The following is a 23,125-nucleotide window of genomic DNA, read 5'->3' on the forward strand; positions in this document are numbered from 1 at the left end:
GATAACATCCTGTTTTGTTTTGCCATATTTGCTTAGCGCAGAGTAATTTCTATGTCATTGTTTTACTATCTATATTCTACCACGTTCCATGGGGAAGGACACCTCAGTTCAATCATTTTTCGACCACAACAGAGAAGCAAGTTTTGAGCAAAACAATACTATCTAAATCCCTTTATCTTTTTATAATATAACTATACATTTGACTTATGGTCTATGTTAGATTATGTGCATTTATAATTTAGGGTATACATACTTTTCCTAAGAAGCTACAGTCCTGTAGCTTCTCCTTCTCTCTGAGGTCCTCGTCTATGAACAATCACTGTGTGAATGAGGGCACAGTGACTGCAGGCACCGGGGTTTTATAGCCTAGCTATTATGACATCATAGTTGCCTGCTTTGCATGTTTTCCATATATGGTGATATGGGCGTGGCTTAGAGTAAAGTCAAGACCGTGCAAGTTAACTATTATGACATAACATCCCTGATTTACATATTTTCCATATATGGCAATGTAGGTGTGGCCTGCATGTTTACAGCTTACTGATCATTAAAAAATCAATTCAAAGATGCAAATAATGATGGTTCAAGTTAAATAAATGAGATAAAAATAGATGTTGGACGAAAAGCAGACTGCTAATTTTCTTGCCCTGTACAATGAAATGCTACCACGCATAGCTTTTCTTTTCCCTGTAAACCTATAACATAAGTACATACCCTTGTCCTCATACACACATGAGAAATGCAGCTCTGTTATTGACTTAAGCGTCTTAAGAGGAAAACTATTCACACTATTCTGTAGAAGACACACACACAACCTTTAACAAGGCTCCAGGGCCTGACGGTATTCACCCACGAGTACTTAAGGAGCTGTGTCAGGAAATAAGTGAACCTCTGTCTCCAATCTTTCGGGATTCTTTTCTTTCAGGAATTGTACCAGAGGATTGGAGGAAGGCAGATGTGGTTCCTATTTTCAAAAAGGGTTCCAACTCTGTGCCCGGAAATTATAGACCTGTGAGCCTAACTTCCGTTGCTGGGAAAGTATTTGAAGGGCTGTTTAGGGATAATATTGAAGAATTCCTTGGGAAGAATAGTATTATTAGCATAAATCAGCATGGTTTTATGAAACCTAGGTCCTGTCAAACTAATTTAATTGCATTCTACGAAGAAGTAAGTAGAAGTGTAGATCAGGGTGTTGCAGTGGATGTAATCTACTTGGATTTTGCCAAGGCGTTTGACACGGTTCCACACAATAGGTTAGTATTCAAACTGAAAGAAATTGGCCTAGATGCAAATTCTTGTTCTTGGGTAGAACATTGGCTTAGAGCAGACCTGGGCAAAGCACGGCCCGCGGGCCACATCCGGCCCGCTGAATAGCTCGGACCGGCCCGCAAAGAGTGTCCTGGTGACTCACCAATGAGTCCGGTGTCCCCCCCCCGCCCCGGTCACTTACCTTAAACTCCTGTGTTGGAAGCGTTTGTCTCGGGTGCCGGCGCTTTACGCTGGGCGCCGGCATATGACGTCAGACGCCGGCGATCAGCAGTGAAGCGCCGGCACCCGAGACAAACGCCTCACGCTTCCAACACAGGAGTTTAAGGTAAGTGACCGGGGCGGGGGGGGGGAGATCCTGAGAAGGGGGGGTTAGGGAGTTAGAGGGGAGATACTGAGAAGGGGGGGTTAGGGAGTTAGAGGGGAGATACTGAGAAGGGGGGGTTAGGGAGTTAGAGGGGAGATACTGAGAAGGGGGGTTAGGGAGGGAGGTCTTACTGTGTGTGTGTGTCTTACTGTGTTTGTGTGTGTGTGTCTTACTGTGTGTGTGTGTATCTTACTGTGTCTGTGTGTGTCTCACTGTGTCTGTGTGTGTCTTACTGTGTCTGTGTGTGTCTCACTGTGTCTGTGTGTGTCTCACTGTGTCTGTGTGTGTCTCACTGTGTCTGTGTGTGTCTTACTGTGTCTGTGTGTGTCTCACTGTGTCTGTGTGTGTCTCACTGTGTCTGTGTGTGTCTCACTGTGTCTGTGTGTGTCTTACTGTGTCTTACTGTGTGTGTGTGTCTCACTGTGTCTGTGTGTGTCTCACTGTGTCTGTGTGTGTCTCACTGTGTCTGTGTGTGTCTCACTGTGTCTGTGTGTGTCTCACTGTGTCTGTGTGTGTCTCACTGTGTCTGTGTGTGTCTTACTGTGTCTGTGTGTGTCTCACTGTGTCTGTGTGTGTCTCACTGTGTCTGTGTGTGTCTCACTGTGTCTGTGTGTGTCTCACTGTGTCTGTGTGTGTCTTACTGTGTCTGTGTGTGTCTTACTGTGTCTGTGTGTGTCTTACTGTGTCTGTGTGTGTCTTACTGCGTGTGTCTTACTGTGTTCATAGCTTATTCAGTTATTGTAATAAATATTTTAGCCCATTTTTTAGCTCAAAATATTTTTTCCTTTTTTTTCTCCTCTAAAATCTAGGTGCGTCTTATCAGCAGGTGCGTCTTATAGAGCGAAAAATACGGTATGCACTCCGAAGCCTTGTTCATTTTGTTCACTTCTGTGCTGTGCTAATAGTTATTCAGGCCTTACTTATTCAAGCACCTCTACCAATGACGTAGGCTTGAATAACTTTATTAAACAGCACATAAGTTAACAAAATGGACAAGGCTTCGGAGTTTGTAGTTTGTAGAGGTCTGGCCCTCTAAAACCATTCCAATTTCTCATGTGGCCCCATGGGAAAATTAATTGCCCACCCCTGGCTTAGAGGTAGAGAACAGAGAGTTGTTATAAATGGTAAATTTTCAAGCTGGTCAAAAGTGGTAAGTGGTGTCCCTCAGGGTTCTGTTCTGGGACCAATTTTATTCAACTTATTTATAAATGACCTGGCAGGAGGCATTGAAAGTCATGTTTCTGTATTTGCAGATGACACAAAACTAGGTAAAGTTATACAGGGCGAGCAGGATATTACTGTGCTGCAGAGGGATCTAGATAGACTGGGGGACTGGGCACTCAAATGGCAGATGAAATTCAATGTAGATAAATGTATAGTTATGCACTTCGGGGTAGCGAATGCACAAGCAACCTACACCCTAAACGGTAGTGAATTAGGGGTAATGACAAATGAGGAGGATTTGGGAATTGTTATAGACAACAAACTAGGCAACAATGTGCAGTGTCAGTCTGCGGTTGCTAAGGCCAGTAAGGTATTGTCGTGTATAAAAAGGGGCATCAAGTCGCGGAATAAAGATATAATTTTGCCTCTGTATAAATCAATGGTAAGGCCGCACCTTGAATATGCTGTGCAATTTTGGGCACCTATTCTAAAGAAGGATATCATAGCACTAGAAAGGGTGCAGAGGCGGGCTACAAAATTAATAAAAGGAATGGAGCACTATAGTTATGAAGAAAGGTTAACTAATTTAAATCTGTTTAGTTTAGAAAAACGTCGCCTCAGAGGGGATATGATAACGTTATATAAATATATTCGGGGCCAATACAAACCATTGTGTGGAAATCTGTTCATAAACAGGACTATGCACAGGACACGTGGTCATGCATTTAGACTGGAAGAAAGGAGATTTAGACTAAATCAGAGGAAAGGGTTTTTTACAGTAAGGACAATAAGGATGTGGAATTCTCTGCCTGCAGAGGTAGTTTTTTCAGAGTCTGTACAGACGTTTAAACTGCAACTGGATGGATACCTGGAAAAACATAATATTCGGGGATATAATCTTTAATTATGGGGAAACAGCTTATTGATCCAAGGAGAAATCTGACTGCCATTTTGGGGTCAAGAAGGAATTTTTTTTCCCTGGTTAGTGCAAAATTAGAAAGAGTGAAGCCGGGGTTTTTTGCCTTCTTTTGGATCAAACAGCAATAAATTAACAGATATAGGAAAGGCTGAACTTGATGGACGCATGTCTTTTTTCAGCCTATGTAGCTATGTAACTATGTAACCTTAAACAGAAAGATAACACTGCCCTTGGCCTTAACCTACTTTATTCAAACTACAACTTACAACTTATAACTAACAATACTATTACTAATAATAATCCTATGAGTCCAACTTGAGAACCAATACGTCTTGGTTATCTCTAAATCCATTAGGCTTCGTGTATTAGGACAGCATGTCGATTCCCTGGCTCATTGGCTCCTGGAACATGCACATTCTTTCTATTGCCTTATGTAAGTGGAGCCGTCCTATTTTTACACTATCCTGACAAAAGCTGGAAAAGAAGAAATAAAAATAGCTTGTCAGTGGGCATAGTTTTGTTATCAGCTCATTGTCACTCTGAAATCTAACTTACTGCAAGTTGAGTTTACAAAGTGTGAAGATGCTGAGAAATGATACAATGATTCACTTGGTAGAGCCAAGTCAACAATATGAAGTTGTAAAGTTCTCTGGACTGTATTCACTCAATCATTCAGTGGGACAAAAAAAACAGGAGGTCTATGTGGGTTTCTCCTCTGAGAAGGACAGAGTGTGTGCTCCATAACACGCATTTACTATGTCAAAATGGCACATCTTGCTTTGACTTTGTCACGTCAGTATTTTGTGTCACTGGACACAAAGGCTTTTCTTACGTTTACCATTAGCCAAAAAACATTACATAGGGGTTTCATATGCAATACATGAATATAAGAGAGAGAGAGAGGTGACACATACCCATCGTCTGAATGGCTGTCTGCATATTCTTTGAGGGAAAGCAGAGCGGCATCGCGGCATATTTCCCTCAGATCACTTCCTGAGAATCCATCGGTGTAGTCGGCAATTTCACGCAGGTCTACATCTTCATTCACCTAAAGAAAACATATTAGGACACATAAGGACAATGAATTGGTGATTTTCCCCAGTGTAATTCAAATAACTACCAAGAGACCAAAGCCGGGTGATATAGATTCATAAGGAGTAAACAAGGGCGTGTTTTTCTAAACATTTAGGGAAAGGAAAAGAGTCAAACAAGACTGAGAAGAATCGAGTCCAACTGAAAATACATTGTGTAAAAGGATCGCAATTGCCTAGGATTCTTGTAAAAGATTGATATTATACCAGTAGCCAGAGAATGGTGGCTTTATGATTTTTGACATTTAACAGTATGTTGTGGAAAGAGGTGACTATCTGAGGCAGTTCCAGCTGAGCAGGACGGTTCTTGGGCCATTGGTGGAATAGTCAACCATTACATAAAAATCACATATATCAAAGTATAAGTCGCTTACATTTTCATTTTCCAAGATGAGACTGAGAATTGATTGACGCTGTGCCGTAGACTAGAAAAAAAAAAGATGAAAACAGCATTTTAGAAAAACTATTCATAGTCTTGTTAATCCCAACAAGAATGCATTTTGAAGTATAGGAATGGGAAAATATATGAAGAATTCATAGTTATGGAGTGGCTAAAACAAACTTTAAATAACCTTGTTTCTTCAGTAGCATTTAGTATTAGTAGTATTTGACCCATACATCACTATCTAAGAGAACCGCAAGTTCTAATTATCTTCATTATTTATCTTAACAATAGTGATTTGGTTTAAAACCGTCTGTAAAAGTTGTGTATTTATACAATAGCTACTAAATGTTTAATGCAGGTCATAAAATGGGTTTGTATTAAAATATAAACAACTCCTCTTTTTACTAAAGTTCTATTTGTCATGCAACATTTTTTGCAGGTTGATGTATTGAGATTATTTAGAACATGGATATACATCAGTTTAACATGAGGATTTCCTTCAAAAAGACATTTTAGTTACATACTGGTTTCTTAATCAGGAATCTGGCTGGCATCCTCCGCAGTATTGCTGGATCGATGTCCTGAGGTCGGTTAGTGGCCCCCATGATAATAACCTATGAAAATACAACAAAAGTGAAACATAAGAAGTACTATATGGTAGGAAAATGTGTTGAAAAAATATGATAAATCTAGAATGAATGATGTGTGGTTTCTTCTCCAAATCCCAGAGCCTCAAAAATCCTTTAGGAACTACACTTATGCACGCAATCTGTATTTTTAAAGTGTTGGATACACATCTTATCTGTGTGTTCTCTAGCCTAAAATCCTAAACAATGTACTCTAGTTTGGAAGATTTGCTTATAAAAATTTTTAAAGTAATGCCAACCTGACAATTGTGGCCTGTCTCCAGCCCGTCCCAACGGCTTAGGAACTGGGCTTTCATCATGGCCGTCACTTCATGGTCACTCATGGAACGACTTCGAAGGAAAGAGTCTAGGTGGAGAGAAAGAAAAAGTCAAGCATGATGAATGTACAAAAAGACTCATTAATGCCCATTGATTGGGCACCAGTTGTCTAATATCACATTGAAGTCTAATACATACACCATTTGGCATGGCTAGAGATTGGTGACTTCCAAGAGCAACTTACCGATTTCATCGATGAAAATGATAGTTGGCTGGAGCTTCACAGCCAAAGAGAAAACAGCAGCTGCTAGTTTCTCAGACTCTCCATACCACTTGTTGGTCAGGGTGGATGGCTGGAGATTAATAAACCGGCATCCGGCTTCTTTGGCTGTGGCTTTGGCAATAAGGGTCTTTCCACAACCTGGAGGTCCATAAAGAAGGACACCTGTATAAAAAACAGTGCATGATTTTATTTATACAATAGAAGTACCTTTAGTAATTAAACAATATTAAAATAATGTATTTAAAGGCTCCAGTAATTCAATCTGCTTAAAAATATAAAGGGTACCAAGTGAAGATAGCCTCTGATCAAGCACATTTCTGCATATTGCAGTCTGGAGGAAGAGCTTCTAATAGTTAATTATATAAGTTTGAAAGAAAGCATTACAAAGAAATAATCCCCCCCCCCAAAAAAAAAACACAAAAAAAAACAAACATCCTTTTGGTGTTTTGTTTAGCAAGAATGTATAACCTTTCAAATATTTGAAAGTATTTCTTGGAGGTGCATACTATAATACAAATAAATGATACCGCAGCAATCTTATGCCAAGCTAAAAAGTCAAAATGTATTGTAACATAATATAACAGGGACAAAAAAGAAGAACTGGCACCACTCCAAGTCACTCTGCAGATTACCCCTGACAAAGGCTACCAAGCCGAATCATTGTTGATCGCAGTAACACTGTCTACTTCTCTGCAACATTTACCTGAGTGACTCGTAAATTCTGTACCACGTCCTTTTTATATTATGTTAAAGTAGATTTCTACTTTTTTACTTCAGGTATCAGATTTTATAGTTTACGCTTATATTTTGCACCGCCTACAAATACATTTTCTGCTACCTGTTACGCACAGGTTGAGAGTTTTTGCACCTCATTTACTTATTTCTGTGCTTTTTTGTGCCTTTTGTTTGCCACCTCTCATAACTACACAGTTACTAACCTATCTAGATATAATTAAACAGCCTAACTGCAAAGAAACCTGCCCAGATAGAGATACCATTATGTTAACTCCCTTGCAGTGAGCGCAAACAGCACAATCAGCTACAGGTAAAAAGAAGTACAGATAAAATGTACTTTCAATTTACTGGTGAATAGAGCGGGTTTGTCTATAACTCAACCGAGTCTAAGGATATCCTGACGGTAACTGCCTGAGGGCCAGAATTGGACAGCCTTGTGGCTCACGAAATTGCTTCCATATAGATAATCTTTGTACATATAAAATAAGTCATGAATGGGAGCCTTCAGCCTTCATAAGTGAAACAGATTCAACCCAAAAAGTCCCGCATACAGGGTTTGAGTAATACCTTTAGGAGGCTGCATCAGCCTGGATTTTGGAAACAGGTGTCTCTTTCTTATAGGGAGGATGACGCTGGTTATTAGGGCCTCGATGACATTGTCAAGACCTGCGATGTCACTCCAGGTCACCTACAGGGAACAAACACAATTGTAAAACTGCTTCTACAATGCAACCTTAGAAATGTTAGACAAAGCAAAAAGGAATAGCACTATAAAGTAATGGGGGTTTAAAAGGATATATACAGGTTTCTTCACTGTCCTGGTCCTTCCTTCCCCAGTTTACTTCTTTCCATGTAACCTTTTCCCTTACCTCCATGTTGAGTGGGTCCACTAACTGTGCGGCGATGCACATTTCGTATTGCGTCAGACTGACAGTTTTTCCTCCAATCTGTCTCATCGGTTGTTTAGCCTACAAGATACCAAAAGAATAAAAGTAAGTTTACCGTATTTTAAAATGATTAACTAAGGATCCCACCAAGAATACCACATCTCAGGCAATGCTATTAAAACCCTTTCCCGTGTGAGGTCCACCTGGTGAGATTCATGGATGATCACTGCACATAGCTTTGGAGAACTAATGTAAATACTGATATCTGTAGATCCCGTTTACAATCACAGGATTTTATCTTTTAGGGAACATTGTTACCCCTTCTTTCTATAGACTTAACTAGTATTCTCTGTTGTCAAAGTTATTAAGAAAAAAGTTCCATACCTCTATCTGAGGTTCATCTTCTGGTTCCGGTTTTCTGGTTGAATCGAAGGCATGCATCATCCATTTGGCGGTGTAATAACTGGCTGCGCCCAATACCGTCAGTTTGACAATATTGCCGATAACATGATTCCCAACCAGATAACGAGAAAAGACATCCATAGAAAACATGTTCTAAAGACAAATAAAAATACATTAATACATAAGAACCTTTTTTGACAACTGCTACTTTAGATTTTCAAGTAAATGAAACATCACATTTGCTCACTTTACATATTTCCATATATGGTAATATTGCTGTGTCTGGTGGTACAGTGGTCATGTCACATAATTATTAGGACTTGAAATTTACCTGCTTTGTGTGTTCACAGCTTACTGATTTTTAAACCACAATAGAGAAGCAAACTAGTGGGTTTAAGAAAAAATAAAATCTTCCAAAACCTTTTCTTAATTTTAAAACTATACTTTTATACTTCTATTTACTTTTTAAGTCTAGATTGTAAACGTAATATCCTCACATTTTCTATCGCATTATAGCCTTGCAGCTTCTTTGCTATTATGACATCACAATTGCCCACTTTGCATATTTTCTTATATGGTAATATGGGTCTTGGTAACTGTAAGCTGGATGTTGGAATCAAATTGATTATGAAATAAATTAAACCCCATTTGGCCAGAAATAATAGCGCTCTGATCAGAGATATTTCAAACGTTTTGGTTATGGATAGATGTAACTCCGGTCCTGAGTGCTTTGCTGGAGAAAGTTCAGCCACCTCTTGTATTGCAGCCATCTATCCATAGAGGAGATGATAACATCCTGTTTTGTTTTGCCATATTTGCTTAGCGCAGAGTAATTTCTATGTCATTGTTTTACTATCTATATTCTACCACGTTCCATGGGGAAGGACACCTCAGTTCAATCATTTTTCGACCACAACAGAGAAGCAAGTTTTGAGCAAAACAATACTATCTAAATCCCTTTATCTTTTTATAATATAACTATACATTTGACTTATGGTCTATGTTAGATTATGTGCATTTATAATTTAGGGTATACATACTTTTCCTAAGAAGCTACAGTCCTGTAGCTTCTCCTTCTCTCTGAGGTCCTCGTCTATGAACAATCACTGTGTGAATGAGGGCACAGTGACTGCAGGCACCGGGGTTTTATAGCCTAGCTATTATGACATCATAGTTGCCTGCTTTGCATGTTTTCCATATATGGTGATATGGGCGTGGCTTAGAGTAAAGTCAAGACCGTGCAAGTTAACTATTATGACATAACATCCCTGATTTACATATTTTCCATATATGGCAATGTAGGTGTGGCCTGCATGTTTACAGCTTACTGATCATTAAAAAATCAATTCAAAGATGCAAATAATGATGGTTCAAGTTAAATAAATGAGATAAAAATAGATGTTGGACGAAAAGCAGACTGCTAATTTTCTTGCCCTGTACAATGAAATGCTACCACGCATAGCTTTTCTTTTCCCTGTAAACCTATAACATAAGTACATACCCTTGTCCTCATACACACATGAGAAATGCAGCTCTGTTATTGACTTAAGCGTCTTAAGAGGAAAACTATTCACACTATTCTGTAGAAGACACACACACAACCTTTAACAAGGCTCCAGGGCCTGACGGTATTCACCCACGAGTACTTAAGGAGCTGTGTCAGGAAATAAGTGAACCTCTGTCTCCAATCTTTCGGGATTCTTTTCTTTCAGGAATTGTACCAGAGGATTGGAGGAAGGCAGATGTGGTTCCTATTTTCAAAAAGGGTTCCAACTCTGTGCCCGGAAATTATAGACCTGTGAGCCTAACTTCCGTTGCTGGGAAAGTATTTGAAGGGCTGTTTAGGGATAATATTGAAGAATTCCTTGGGAAGAATAGTATTATTAGCATAAATCAGCATGGTTTTATGAAACCTAGGTCCTGTCAAACTAATTTAATTGCATTCTACGAAGAAGTAAGTAGAAGTGTAGATCAGGGTGTTGCAGTGGATGTAATCTACTTGGATTTTGCCAAGGCGTTTGACACGGTTCCACACAATAGGTTAGTATTCAAACTGAAAGAAATTGGCCTAGATGCAAATTCTTGTTCTTGGGTAGAACATTGGCTTAGAGCAGACCTGGGCAAAGCACGGCCCGCGGGCCACATCCGGCCCGCTGAATAGCTCGGACCGGCCCGCAAAGAGTGTCCTGGTGACTCACCAATGAGTCCGGTGTCCCCCCCCGCCCCGGTCACTTACCTTAAACTCCTGTGTTGGAAGCGTTTGTCTCGGGTGCCGGCGCTTTACGCTGGGCGCCGGCATATGACGTCAGACGCCGGCGATCAGCAGTGAAGCGCCGGCACCCGAGACAAACGCCTCACGCTTCCAACACAGGAGTTTAAGGTAAGTGACCGGGGCGGGGGGGGGAGATCCTGAGAAGGGGGGGTTAGGGAGTTAGAGGGGAGATACTGAGAAGGGGGGGTTAGGGAGTTAGAGGGGAGATACTGAGAAGGGGGGGTTAGGGAGTTAGAGGGGAGATACTGAGAAGGGGGGTTAGGGAGGGAGGTCTTACTGTGTGTGTGTGTCTTACTGTGTTTGTGTGTGTGTGTCTTACTGTGTGTGTGTGTATCTTACTGTGTCTGTGTGTGTCTCACTGTGTCTGTGTGTGTCTTACTGTGTCTGTGTGTGTCTCACTGTGTCTGTGTGTGTCTCACTGTGTCTGTGTGTGTCTCACTGTGTCTGTGTGTGTCTTACTGTGTCTGTGTGTGTCTCACTGTGTCTGTGTGTGTCTCACTGTGTCTGTGTGTGTCTCACTGTGTCTGTGTGTGTCTTACTGTGTCTTACTGTGTGTGTGTGTCTCACTGTGTCTGTGTGTGTCTCACTGTGTCTGTGTGTGTCTCACTGTGTCTGTGTGTGTCTCACTGTGTCTGTGTGTGTCTCACTGTGTCTGTGTGTGTCTTACTGTGTCTGTGTGTGTCTCACTGTGTCTGTGTGTGTCTCACTGTGTCTGTGTGTGTCTCACTGTGTCTGTGTGTGTCTTACTGTGTCTGTGTGTGTCTTACTGTGTCTGTGTGTGTCTTACTGTGTCTGTGTGTGTCTTACTGCGTGTGTCTTACTGTGTTCATAGCTTATTCAGTTATTGTAATAAATATTTTAGCCCATTTTTTAGCTCAAAATATTTTTTCCTTTTTTTTCTCCTCTAAAATCTAGGTGCGTCTTATCAGCAGGTGCGTCTTATAGAGCGAAAAATACGGTATGCACTCCGAAGCCTTGTTCATTTTGTTCACTTCTGTGCTGTGCTAATAGTTATTCAGGCCTTACTTATTCAAGCACCTCTACCAATGACGTAGGCTTGAATAACTTTATTAAACAGCACATAAGTTAACAAAATGGACAAGGCTTCGGAGTTTGTAGTTTGTAGAGGTCTGGCCCTCTAAAACCATTCCAATTTCTCATGTGGCCCCATGGGAAAATTAATTGCCCACCCCTGGCTTAGAGGTAGAGAACAGAGAGTTGTTATAAATGGTAAATTTTCAAGCTGGTCAAAAGTGGTAAGTGGTGTCCCTCAGGGTTCTGTTCTGGGACCAATTTTATTCAACTTATTTATAAATGACCTGGCAGGAGGCATTGAAAGTCATGTTTCTGTATTTGCAGATGACACAAAACTAGGTAAAGTTATACAGGGCGAGCAGGATATTACTGTGCTGCAGAGGGATCTAGATAGACTGGGGGACTGGGCACTCAAATGGCAGATGAAATTCAATGTAGATAAATGTATAGTTATGCACTTCGGGGTAGCGAATGCACAAGCAACCTACACCCTAAACGGTAGTGAATTAGGGGTAATGACAAATGAGGAGGATTTGGGAATTGTTATAGACAACAAACTAGGCAACAATGTGCAGTGTCAGTCTGCGGTTGCTAAGGCCAGTAAGGTATTGTCGTGTATAAAAAGGGGCATCAAGTCGCGGAATAAAGATATAATTTTGCCTCTGTATAAATCAATGGTAAGGCCGCACCTTGAATATGCTGTGCAATTTTGGGCACCTATTCTAAAGAAGGATATCATAGCACTAGAAAGGGTGCAGAGGCGGGCTACAAAATTAATAAAAGGAATGGAGCACTATAGTTATGAAGAAAGGTTAACTAATTTAAATCTGTTTAGTTTAGAAAAACGTCGCCTCAGAGGGGATATGATAACGTTATATAAATATATTCGGGGCCAATACAAACCATTGTGTGGAAATCTGTTCATAAACAGGACTATGCACAGGACACGTGGTCATGCATTTAGACTGGAAGAAAGGAGATTTAGACTAAATCAGAGGAAAGGGTTTTTTACAGTAAGGACAATAAGGATGTGGAATTCTCTGCCTGCAGAGGTAGTTTTTTCAGAGTCTGTACAGACGTTTAAACTGCAACTGGATGGATACCTGGAAAAACATAATATTCGGGGATATAATCTTTAATTATGGGGAAACAGCTTATTGATCCAAGGAGAAATCTGACTGCCATTTTGGGGTCAAGAAGGAATTTTTTTTCCCTGGTTAGTGCAAAATTAGAAAGAGTGAAGCCGGGGTTTTTTGCCTTCTTTTGGATCAAACAGCAATAAATTAACAGATATAGGAAAGGCTGAACTTGATGGACGCATGTCTTTTTTCAGCCTATGTAGCTATGTAACTATGTAACCTTAAACAGAAAGATAACACTGCCCTTGGCCTTAACCTACTTTATTCAAACTACAACTTACAACTTATAACTAACAATACTATTACTAATAATAATCCTATGAGTCCAACTTGAGAACCAATACGTCTTGGTTATCTCTAAATCCATTAGGCTTCGTGTATTAGGACAGCATGTCGATTCCCTGGCTCATTGGCTCCTGGAACATGCACATTCTTTCTATTGCCTTATGTAAGTGGAGCCGTCCTATTTTTACACTATCCTGACAAAAGCTGGAAAAGAAGAAATAAAAATAGCTTGTCAGTGGGCATAGTTTTGTTATCAGCTCATTGTCACTCTGAAATCTAACTTACTGCAAGTTGAGTTTACAAAGTGTGAAGATGCTGAGAAATGATACAATGATTCACTTGGTAGAGCCAAGTCAACAATATGAAGTTGTAAAGTTCTCTGGACTGTATTCACTCAATCATTCAGTGGGACAAAAAAAACAGGAGGTCTATGTGGGTTTCTCCTCTGAGAAGGACAGAGTGTGTGCTCCATAACACGCATTTACTATGTCAAAATGGCACATCTTGCTTTGACTTTGTCACGTCAGTATTTTGTGTCACTGGACACAAAGGCTTTTCTTACGTTTACCATTAGCCAAAAAACATTACATAGGGGTTTCATATGCAATACATGAATATAAGAGAGAGAGAGAGGTGACACATACCCATCGTCTGAATGGCTGTCTGCATATTCTTTGAGGGAAAGCAGAGCGGCATCGCGGCATATTTCCCTCAGATCACTTCCTGAGAATCCATCGGTGTAGTCGGCAATTTCACGCAGGTCTACATCTTCATTCACCTAAAGAAAACATATTAGGACACATAAGGACAATGAATTGGTGATTTTCCCCAGTGTAATTCAAATAACTACCAAGAGACCAAAGCCGGGTGATATAGATTCATAAGGAGTAAACAAGGGCGTGTTTTTCTAAACATTTAGGGAAAGGAAAAGAGTCAAACAAGACTGAGAAGAATCGAGTCCAACTGAAAATACATTGTGTAAAAGGATCGCAATTGCCTAGGATTCTTGTAAAAGATTGATATTATACCAGTAGCCAGAGAATGGTGGCTTTATGATTTTTGACATTTAACAGTATGTTGTGGAAAGAGGTGACTATCTGAGGCAGTTCCAGCTGAGCAGGACGGTTCTTGGGCCATTGGTGGAATAGTCAACCATTACATAAAAATCACATATATCAAAGTATAAGTCGCTTACATTTTCATTTTCCAAGATGAGACTGAGAATTGATTGACGCTGTGCCGTAGACTAGAAAAAAAAAAGATGAAAACAGCATTTTAGAAAAACTATTCATAATTAGTCTTGTTAATCCCAACAAGAATGCATTTTGAAGTATAGGAATGGGAAAATATATGAAGAATTCATAGTTATGGAGTGGCTAAAACAAACTTTAAATAACCTTGTTTCTTCAGTAGCATTTAGTATTAGTAGTATTTGACCCATACATCACTATCTAAGAGAACCGCAAGTTCTAATTATCTTCATTATTTATCTTAACAATAGTGATTTGGTTTAAAACCGTCTGTAAAAGTTGTGTATTTATACAATAGCTACTAAATGTTTAATGCAGGTCATAAAATGGGTTTGTATTAAAATATAAACAACTCCTCTTTTTACTAAAGTTCTATTTGTCATGCAACATTTTTTGCAGGTTGATGTATTGAGATTATTTAGAACATGGATATACATCAGTTTAACATGAGGATTTCCTTTAAAAAGACATTTTAGTTACATACTGGTTTCTTAATCAGGAATCTGGCTGGCATCCTCCGCAGTATTGCTGGATCGATGTCCTGAGGTCGGTTAGTGGCCCCCATGATAATAACCTATGAAAATACAACAAAAGTGAAACATAAGAAATACTATATGGTGGGAAAAATGTGTTGAAAAAATATGATAAATCTAGAATGAATGATGTGTGGTTTCTTCTCCAAATCCCAGAGCCTCAAAAATCCTTTAGGAACTACACTTATGCACGCAATCTGTATTTTTAAAGTGTTGAATACACATCTTATCTGTGTGTTCTCTAGCTTAAAATCCTAAACAATGTACTCTAGTTTGGAAGATTTGCTTCTAAAAAATTTTAAGGTAATGCCAACGAGATATTACCTGACAATTGTGGCCTGTCTCCAGCCCGTCCCAACGGCTTAGGAACTGGGCTTTCATCATGGCCGTCACTTCATGGTCACTCATGGAACGACTTCGAAGGAAAGAGTCTAGGTGGAGAGAAAGAAAAAGTCAAGCATGATGAATGTACAAAAAGACTCATTAATGCCCATTGATTGGGCACCAGTTGTCTAATATCACATTGAAGTCTAATACATACACCATTTGGCATGGCTAGAGATTGGTGACTTCCAAGAGCAACTTACCGATTTCATCGATGAAAATGATAGTTGGCTGGAGCTTCACAGCCAAAGAGAAAACAGCAGCTGCTAGTTTCTCAGACTCTCCATACCACTTGTTGGTCAGGGTGGATGGCTGGAGATTAATAAACCGGCATCCGGCTTCTTTGGCTGTGGCTTTGGCAATAAGGGTCTTTCCACAACCTGGAGGTCCATAAAGAAGGACACCTGTATAAAAAACAGTGCATGATTTTATTTATACAATAGAAGTACCTTTAGTAATTAAACAATATTAAAATAATGTATTTAAAGGCTCCAGTAATTCAATCTGCTTAAAAATATAAAGGGTACCAAGTGAAGATAGCCTCTGATCAAGCACATTTCTGCATATTGCAGTCTGGAGGAAGAGCTTCTAATAGTTAATTATATAAGTTTGAAAGAAAGCATTACAAAGAAATAATCCCCCCCCCCAAAAAAAAAACACAAAAAAAAAAAAACATCCTTTTGGTGTTTTGTTTAGCAAGAATGTATAACCTTTCAAATATTTGAAAGTATTTCTTGGAGGTGCATACTATAATACAAATAAATGATACCGCAGCAATCTTATGCCAAGCTAAAAAGTCAAAATGTATTGTAACATAATATAACAGGGACAAAAAAGAAGAAGTGGCACCACTCCAAGTCACTCTGCAGATTACCCCTGACAAAGGCTACCAAGCCGAATCATTGTTGATCGCAGTAACACTGTCTACTTCTCTGCAACATTTACCTGAGTGACTCGTAAATTCTGTACCACGTCCTTTTTATATTATGTTAAAGTAGATTTCTACTTTTTTACTTCAGGTATCAGATTTTATAGTTTACGCTTATATTTTGCACCGCCTACAAATACATTTTCTGCTACCTGTTACGCACAGGTTGAGAGTTTTTGCACCTCATTTACTTATTTCTGTGCTTTTTTGTGCCTTTTGTTTGCCACCTCTCATAACTACACAGTTACTAACCTATCTAGATATAATTAAACAGCCTAACTGCAAAGAAACCTGCCCAGATAGAGATACCATTATGTTAACTCCCTTGCAGTGAGCGCAAACAGCACAATCAGCTACAGGTAAAAAGAAGTACAGATAAAATGTACTTTCAATTTACTGGTGAATAGAGCGGGTTTGTCTATAACTCAACCGAGTCTAAGGATATCCTGACGGTAACTGCCTGAGGGCCAGAATTGGACAGCCTTGTGGCTCACGAAATTGCTTCCATATAGATAATCTTTGTACATATAAAATAAGTCATGAATGGGAGCCTTCAGCCTTCATAAGTGAAACAGATTCAACCCAAAAAGTCCCGCATACAGGGTTTGAGTAATACCTTTAGGAGGCTGCATCAGCCTGGATTTTGGAAACAGGTGTCTCTTTCTTATAGGGAGGATGACGCTGGTTATTAGGGCCTCGATGACATTGTCAAGACCTGCGATGTCACTCCAGGTCACCTACAGGGAACAAACACAATTGTAAAACTGCTTCTACAATGCAACCTTAGAAATGTTAGACAAAGCAAAAAGGAATAGCACTATAAAGTAATGGGGGTTTAAAAGGATATATACAGGTTTCTTCACTGTCCTGGTCCTTCCTTCCCCAGTTTACTTCTTTCCATGTAACCTTTTCCCTTACCTCCATGTTGAGTGGGTCCACTAACTGTGCGGCGATGCACATTTCGTATTGCGTCAGACTGACAGTTTTTCCTCCAATCTGTCTCATCGGTTGTTTAGCCTACAAGATACCAAAAGAATAAAAGTAAGTTTACCGTATTTTAAAATGATTAACTAAGGATCCCACCAAGAATACCACATCTCAGGCAATGCTATTAAAACCCTTTCCCGTGTGAGGTCCACCTGGTGAGATTCATGGATGATCACTGCACATAGCTTTGGAGAACTAATGTAAATACTGATATCTGTAGATCCCGTTTACAATCACAGGATTTTATCTTTTAGGGAACATTGTTACCCCTTCTTTCTATAGACTTAACTAGTATTCTCTGTTGTCAAAGTTATTAAGAAAAAAGTTCCATACCTCTATCTGAGGTTCATCTTCTGGTTCCGGTTTTCTGGTTGAATCGAAGGCATGCATCATCCATTTGGCGGTGTAATAACTGGCTGCGCCCAATACCGTCAGTTTGACAATATTGCCGATAACATGATTCCCAACCAGATAACGAGAAAAGACATCCATAGAAAACATGTTCTAAAGACAAATAAAAATACATTAATACATAAGAACCTTTTTTGACAACTGCTACTTTAGATTTTCAAGTAAATGAAACATCACATTTGCTCACTTTACATATTTCCATATATGGTAATATTGCTGTGGCTGGTGGTACAGTGGTCATGTCACATAATTATTAGGACTTGAAATTTACCTGCTTTGTGTGTTCACAGCTTACTGATTTTTAAACCACAATAGAGAAGCAAACTAGTGGGTTTAAGAAAAAACGAAATCTTCCAAAACCTTTTCTTAATTTTAAAACTATACTTTTATACTTCTATTTACTTTTTAAGTCTAGATTGTAAACGTAATATCCTCACATTTTCTATCGCATTATAGCCTTGCAGCTTCTTTGCTATTATGACATCACAATTGCCCACTTTGCATATTTTCTTATATGGTAATATGGGTCTTGGTAACTGTAAGCTGGATGTTGGAATCAAATTGATTATGAAATAAATTAAACCCCATTTGGCCAGAAATAATAGCGCTCTGATCAGAGATATTTCAAACGTTTTGGTTATGGATAGATGTAACTCCGGTCCTGAGTGCTTTGCTGGAGAAAGTTCAGCCACCTCTTGTATTGCAGCCATCTATCCATAGAGGAGATGATAACATCCTGTTTTGTTTTGCCATATTTGCTTAGCGCAGAGTAATTTCTATGTCATTGTTTTACTATCTATATTCTACCACGTTCCATGGGGAAGGACACCTCAGTTCAATCATTTTTCGACCACAACAGAGAAGCAAGTTTTGAGCAAAACAATACTATCTAAATCCCTTTATCTTTTTATAATATAACTATTCATTTGACTTATGGTCTATGTTAGATTATGTGCATTTATAATTTAGGGTATACATACTTTTCCTAAGAAGCTACAGTCCTGTAGCTTCTCCTTCTCTCTGAGGTCCTCGTCTATGAACAATCACTGTGTGAATGAGGGCACAGTGACTGCAGGCACCGGGGTTTTATAGCCTAGCTATTATGACATCATAGTTGCCTGCTTTGCATGTTTTCCATATATGGTGATATGGGCGTGGCTTAGAGTAAAGTCAAGACCGTGCAAGTTAACTATTATGACATAACATCCCTGATTTACATATTTTCCATATATGGCAATGTAGGTGTGGCCTGCATGTTTACAGCTTACTGATCATTAAAAAATCAATTCAAAGATGCAAATAATGATGGTTCAAGTTAAATAAATGAGATAAAAATAGATGTTGGACGAAAAGCAGACTGCTAATTTTCTTGCCCTGTACAATGAAATGCTACCACGCATAGCTTTTCTTTTCCCTGTAAACCTATAACATAAGTACATACCCTTGTCCTCATACACACATGAGAAATGCAGCTCTGTTATTGACTTAAGCGTCTTAAGAGGAAAACTATTCACACTATTCTGTAGAAGACACACACACACAACCTTAAACAGAAATATAACACTGCCCTTGGCCTTAACCTACTTTATTCAAACTACAACTTACAACTTATAACTAACAATACTATTACTAATAATAATCCTATGAGTCCAACTTGAGAACCAATACGTCTTGGTTATCTCTAAATCCATTAGGCTTCGTGTATTAGGACAGCATGTCGATTCCCTGGCTCATTGGCTCCTGGAACATGCACATTCTTTCTATTGCCTTATGTAAGTGGAGCCGTCCTATTTTTACACTATCCTGACAAAAGCTGGAAAAGAAGAAATAAAAATAGCTTGTCAGTGGGCATAGTTTTGTTATCAACTCATTGTCACTCTGAAATCTAACTTACTGCGAGTTGAGTTTACAAAGTGTGAAGATGCTGAGAAATGATACAATGATTCACTTGGTGGAGCCAACTCTACAATATGAAGTTGTAAAGTTCTCTGGACTGTATTCACTCAATCATTCAGTGGGACAAAAAAAAACAGGAGGTCTATGTGGGTTTCTCCTCTGAGAAGGACAGAGTGTGTGCTCCATAACACGCACTTACTATGTCAAAATGGCACATCTTGCTTTGACTTTGTCACGTCAGTATTTTGTGTCACTGGACACAAAGGCTTTTCTTACGTTTACCATTAGCCAAAAAACATTACATAGGGGTTTCATATGCAATACATGAATATAAGAGAGAGAGAGGTGACACATACCCATCGTCTGAATGGCTGTCTGCATATTGTTTGAGGGAAAGCAGAGCGGCATCGCGGGATATTTCCCTCAGATCACTTCCTGAGAATCCATCGGTGTAGTCGGCAATTTCACGCAGGTCTACATCTTCATTCACCTAAAGAAAACATATTAGGACACATAAGGACAATTAATTGGTGATTTTCCCCAGTGTAGTTCAAAAAACTACCAAGAGACCAAAGTCGGGTGATATAGATTCATAAAGAGTAATCAAGGGCGTGTTTTTCTAAACATTTAGGGAAAGGAAAAGAGTCAAACAAGACTGAGAAGAATCGAGTCCAACTGAAAATGCATTGTGTAAAAAGATCGCAATTGCCTAGGAATCTTGTAAAAGATTGATATTATACCAGTAGCCAGAGAATGGTGGCTTTATGATTTATGACATGTAACAGTATGTTGTGGAAAGGGGTGACTATCTGAGGCAGTTCCAGCTGAGCAGGACGGTTCTTGGGCCATTGGTGGAATAGTCAACCATTACATAAAAATCACATATATCAAAGTATAAGTCGCTTACATTTTCATTTTCCAAGATGAGACTGAGAATTGATTGACGCTGTGCCGTAGACTAGGAAAAAAAAGATGAAAACAGCATTTTAGAAAAACTATTCATAATTAGTCTTGTTAATCCCAACAAGAATGCATTTTGAAGTATAGGAATGGGAAAATATATGAAGAATTCATAGTTATGGAGTGGCTAAAACAAACTTTAAATAACCTTGTTTCTTCAGTAGCATTTAGTATTAGTAGTATTTGACCCATACATCACTATCTAAGAGAACCGCAGGTTCTAATTATCTTCATTATTTATCTTAACAATAGTGATTTGGTTTAAAACCGGCTGTAAAAGTTGTGTATTTATACAATAGCTACTAAATGTTTAATGCAGGTCATAAAATGGGTTTGTTTTAAAATATGTGCAAAGAGGGAAAAGAAAAAATGTCGGTGCGCTAAGCTAGTCACAGGCTCAAATAATACAAATATGTAATACGAGGCCTACCAAACAGGTGTAAGCATGCAGCAAGAAACAGTGTATTGGCTGTACAATGTATACAAAAAACAAAAACTGTCTGCGCTTCTTACCCTAATAAAGTTGGCAACAAATATATAAACATAATATAAATGAGAGGTTTTGGTTATATGAATTGGCCAAAGCATAATTAAGCTCACCCGCCACGTCAAGGCACACTCTCAATAGGGTGAGAACCTACTCTCACCTCCTACATAATGGACACACAAAGCAGTTTATACTGCTACCAAAACCTTATTAATGTGTCGGGGGAGGTGCAATTAAACCTCCTCCCCATTAACCCCTGGACAGCAAGCTGCAACCAGCTTAATTATGCTTTGGCCAATTCATATAACCAAAACCTCTCATTTATATTATGTTTATATATTTGTTGCCAACTTTATTAGGGTAAGAAGCGCAGACAGTTTTTGTTTTTTGTATACATTGTACAGCCAATACACTGTTTCTTGCTGCATGCTTACACCTGTTTGGTAGGCCTCGTATTACATATTTGTATTATTTGAGCCTGTGACTAGCTTAGCGCACCGACATTTTTTCTTTTCCCTGTTTGCACATATTTGAGGTTGTTGGCTCATCAGTCTGGTTGCAGCTTGCTGTCCAGGGGTTAATGGGGAGGAGGTTTAATTGCACCTCCCCCAACACATTAATAAGGTTTTGGTAGCAGTATAAACTGCTTTGTGTGTCAGCTATGTAGGAGGTGAGAGTAGGTTCTCACCCTATTGAGAGTGTGCCTTGACGTGGCGGGTGAGCTTAATTATGCTTTGGCCAATTCATATAACCAAAACCTCTCATTTATATTATGTTTATATATTTGTTGCCAACTATATTAGGGTAAGAAGCGCAGACAGTTTTTGTTTTTTGTATACATTGTTTTAAAATATAAACAACTCCTCTTTTTACTAAAGTTCTATTTGTCATGCAACATTTTTTGCAGGTTGATGTATTGAGATTATTTAGAACATGGATATACACCAGTTTAACATGAGGATTTCCTTTAAAAAGACATTTTAGTTACATACTGGTTTCTTAATCAGGAATCTGGCTGGCATCCTCCGCAGTATTGCTGGATCGATGTCCTGAGGTCGGTTCGTGGCCCCCATGATAATAACCTATGAAAATACAACAAAAGTGAAACATAAGAAGTACTATATGGTAGGAAAATGTGTTGAAAAAATATGATAAATCTAGAATGAATGATGTGTGGTTTCTTCTCCAAATCCCAGAGCCTCAAAAATCCTTTAGGAACTACACTTATGCACGCAATCTGTATTTTTAAAGTGTTGGATACACATCTTATCTGTGTGTTCTCTAGCCTAAAATCCTAAACAATGTACTCTAGTTTGGAAGATTTGCTTATACATTTTTTTTAAGGTAATGCCAACGAGATATTACCTGACAATTGTGGCCTGTCTCCAGCCCGTCCCAACGGCTTAGGAACTGGGCTTTCATCATGGCCGTCACTTCATGGTCACTCATGGAACGACTTCGAATGTACAAAAAGACTCATTAATGCCCATTGATTGGGCACCAGTTGCCTAATATCACATTGAAGTCTAATACATACACCATTTGGCATGGCTAGAGATTGGTGACTTCCAAGAGCAACTTACCGATTTCATCGATGAAAATGATAGTTGGCTGGAGCTTCACAGCCAAAGAGAAAACAGCAGCTGCTTCGATGGGCTTCGATGACATTGTCAAGACCTGCGATGTCACTCCAGGTCACCTACAGGGAACAAACACAATTGTAAAACTGCTTCTACAATGCAACCTTAGAAATGTTAGACAAAGCAAAAAGGAATAGCACTATAAAGTAATGGGGGTTTAAAAGGATATATACAGGTTTCTTCACTGTCCTGGTCCTTCCTTCCCCAGTTTACTTCTTTCCATGTAACCTTTTCCCTTACCTCCATGTTGAGTGGGTCCACTAACTGTGCGGCGATGCACATTTCGTATTGCGTCAGACTGACAGTTTTTCCTCCAATCTGACTCATCGGTTCTTTAGCCTACAAGATACCAAAAGAATAAAAGTAAGTTTACCGTATTTTAAAATGATTAACTAAGGATCCCACCAAGAATACCACATTTCAGGCAATGCTATTAAAACCCTTTCCCGTGTGAGGTCCACCTGGTGAGATTCATGGATGATCACTGCACATAGCTTTGGAGAACTAATGTAAA

At 39.2% G+C, this 23,125-nt stretch overlaps 3 protein-coding genes across 3 annotated transcripts; all 3 read right to left on the minus strand.

Moving 5' to 3' along the window:
• Positions 1–4,081: 4,081 nt before the first annotated feature.
• LOC149288568 (outer mitochondrial transmembrane helix translocase-like) lies at positions 4,082–8,530 on the minus strand. Its single transcript, XM_089491312.1, has 9 exons — positions 8,387–8,530; positions 7,985–8,083; positions 7,683–7,803; positions 6,342–6,542; positions 6,079–6,185; positions 5,717–5,806; positions 5,182–5,232; positions 4,631–4,764; positions 4,082–4,190 (listed from the first exon to the last, which is right to left on the minus strand). The coding sequence occupies exons 1-9, from the start codon at positions 8,444–8,446 to the stop codon at positions 4,082–4,084; spliced, it is 972 nt and encodes a 323-aa protein (XP_089347438.1). The 5' UTR covers positions 8,447–8,530.
• Positions 8,531–13,230: 4,700 nt separating this feature from the next.
• Positions 13,231–17,694, minus strand: LOC149288569 (outer mitochondrial transmembrane helix translocase-like). The gene is made up of 9 exons (XM_089491314.1): positions 17,551–17,694; positions 17,149–17,247; positions 16,847–16,967; positions 15,506–15,706; positions 15,243–15,349; positions 14,870–14,959; positions 14,331–14,381; positions 13,780–13,913; positions 13,231–13,339 (listed from the first exon to the last, which is right to left on the minus strand). Exons 1-9 carry the CDS (start codon positions 17,608–17,610, stop codon positions 13,231–13,233), a joined length of 972 nt encoding a protein of 323 aa, XP_089347440.1. The 5' UTR covers positions 17,611–17,694.
• A 1,638-nt stretch (positions 17,695–19,332) lies between these two features.
• LOC149288570 (outer mitochondrial transmembrane helix translocase-like) lies at positions 19,333–22,420 on the minus strand. The gene is made up of 5 exons (XM_089491315.1): positions 22,337–22,420; positions 21,964–22,053; positions 20,432–20,482; positions 19,881–20,014; positions 19,333–19,441 (listed from the first exon to the last, which is right to left on the minus strand). The coding sequence occupies exons 1-5, from the start codon at positions 22,418–22,420 to the stop codon at positions 19,333–19,335; spliced, it is 468 nt and encodes a 155-aa protein (XP_089347441.1).
• Between the last annotated feature and the right edge of the window lie 705 nt (positions 22,421–23,125).

The sequence above is a fragment of the Sceloporus occidentalis genome, unplaced genomic scaffold (genome assembly GCF_023333645.1).
Source record: "Sceloporus occidentalis isolate IW3139 unplaced genomic scaffold, rSceOcc1.0.p SCAF_50, whole genome shotgun sequence".
In the NCBI taxonomy this organism is placed as follows: Eukaryota; Metazoa; Chordata; class Lepidosauria; order Squamata; family Phrynosomatidae; genus Sceloporus; species Sceloporus occidentalis.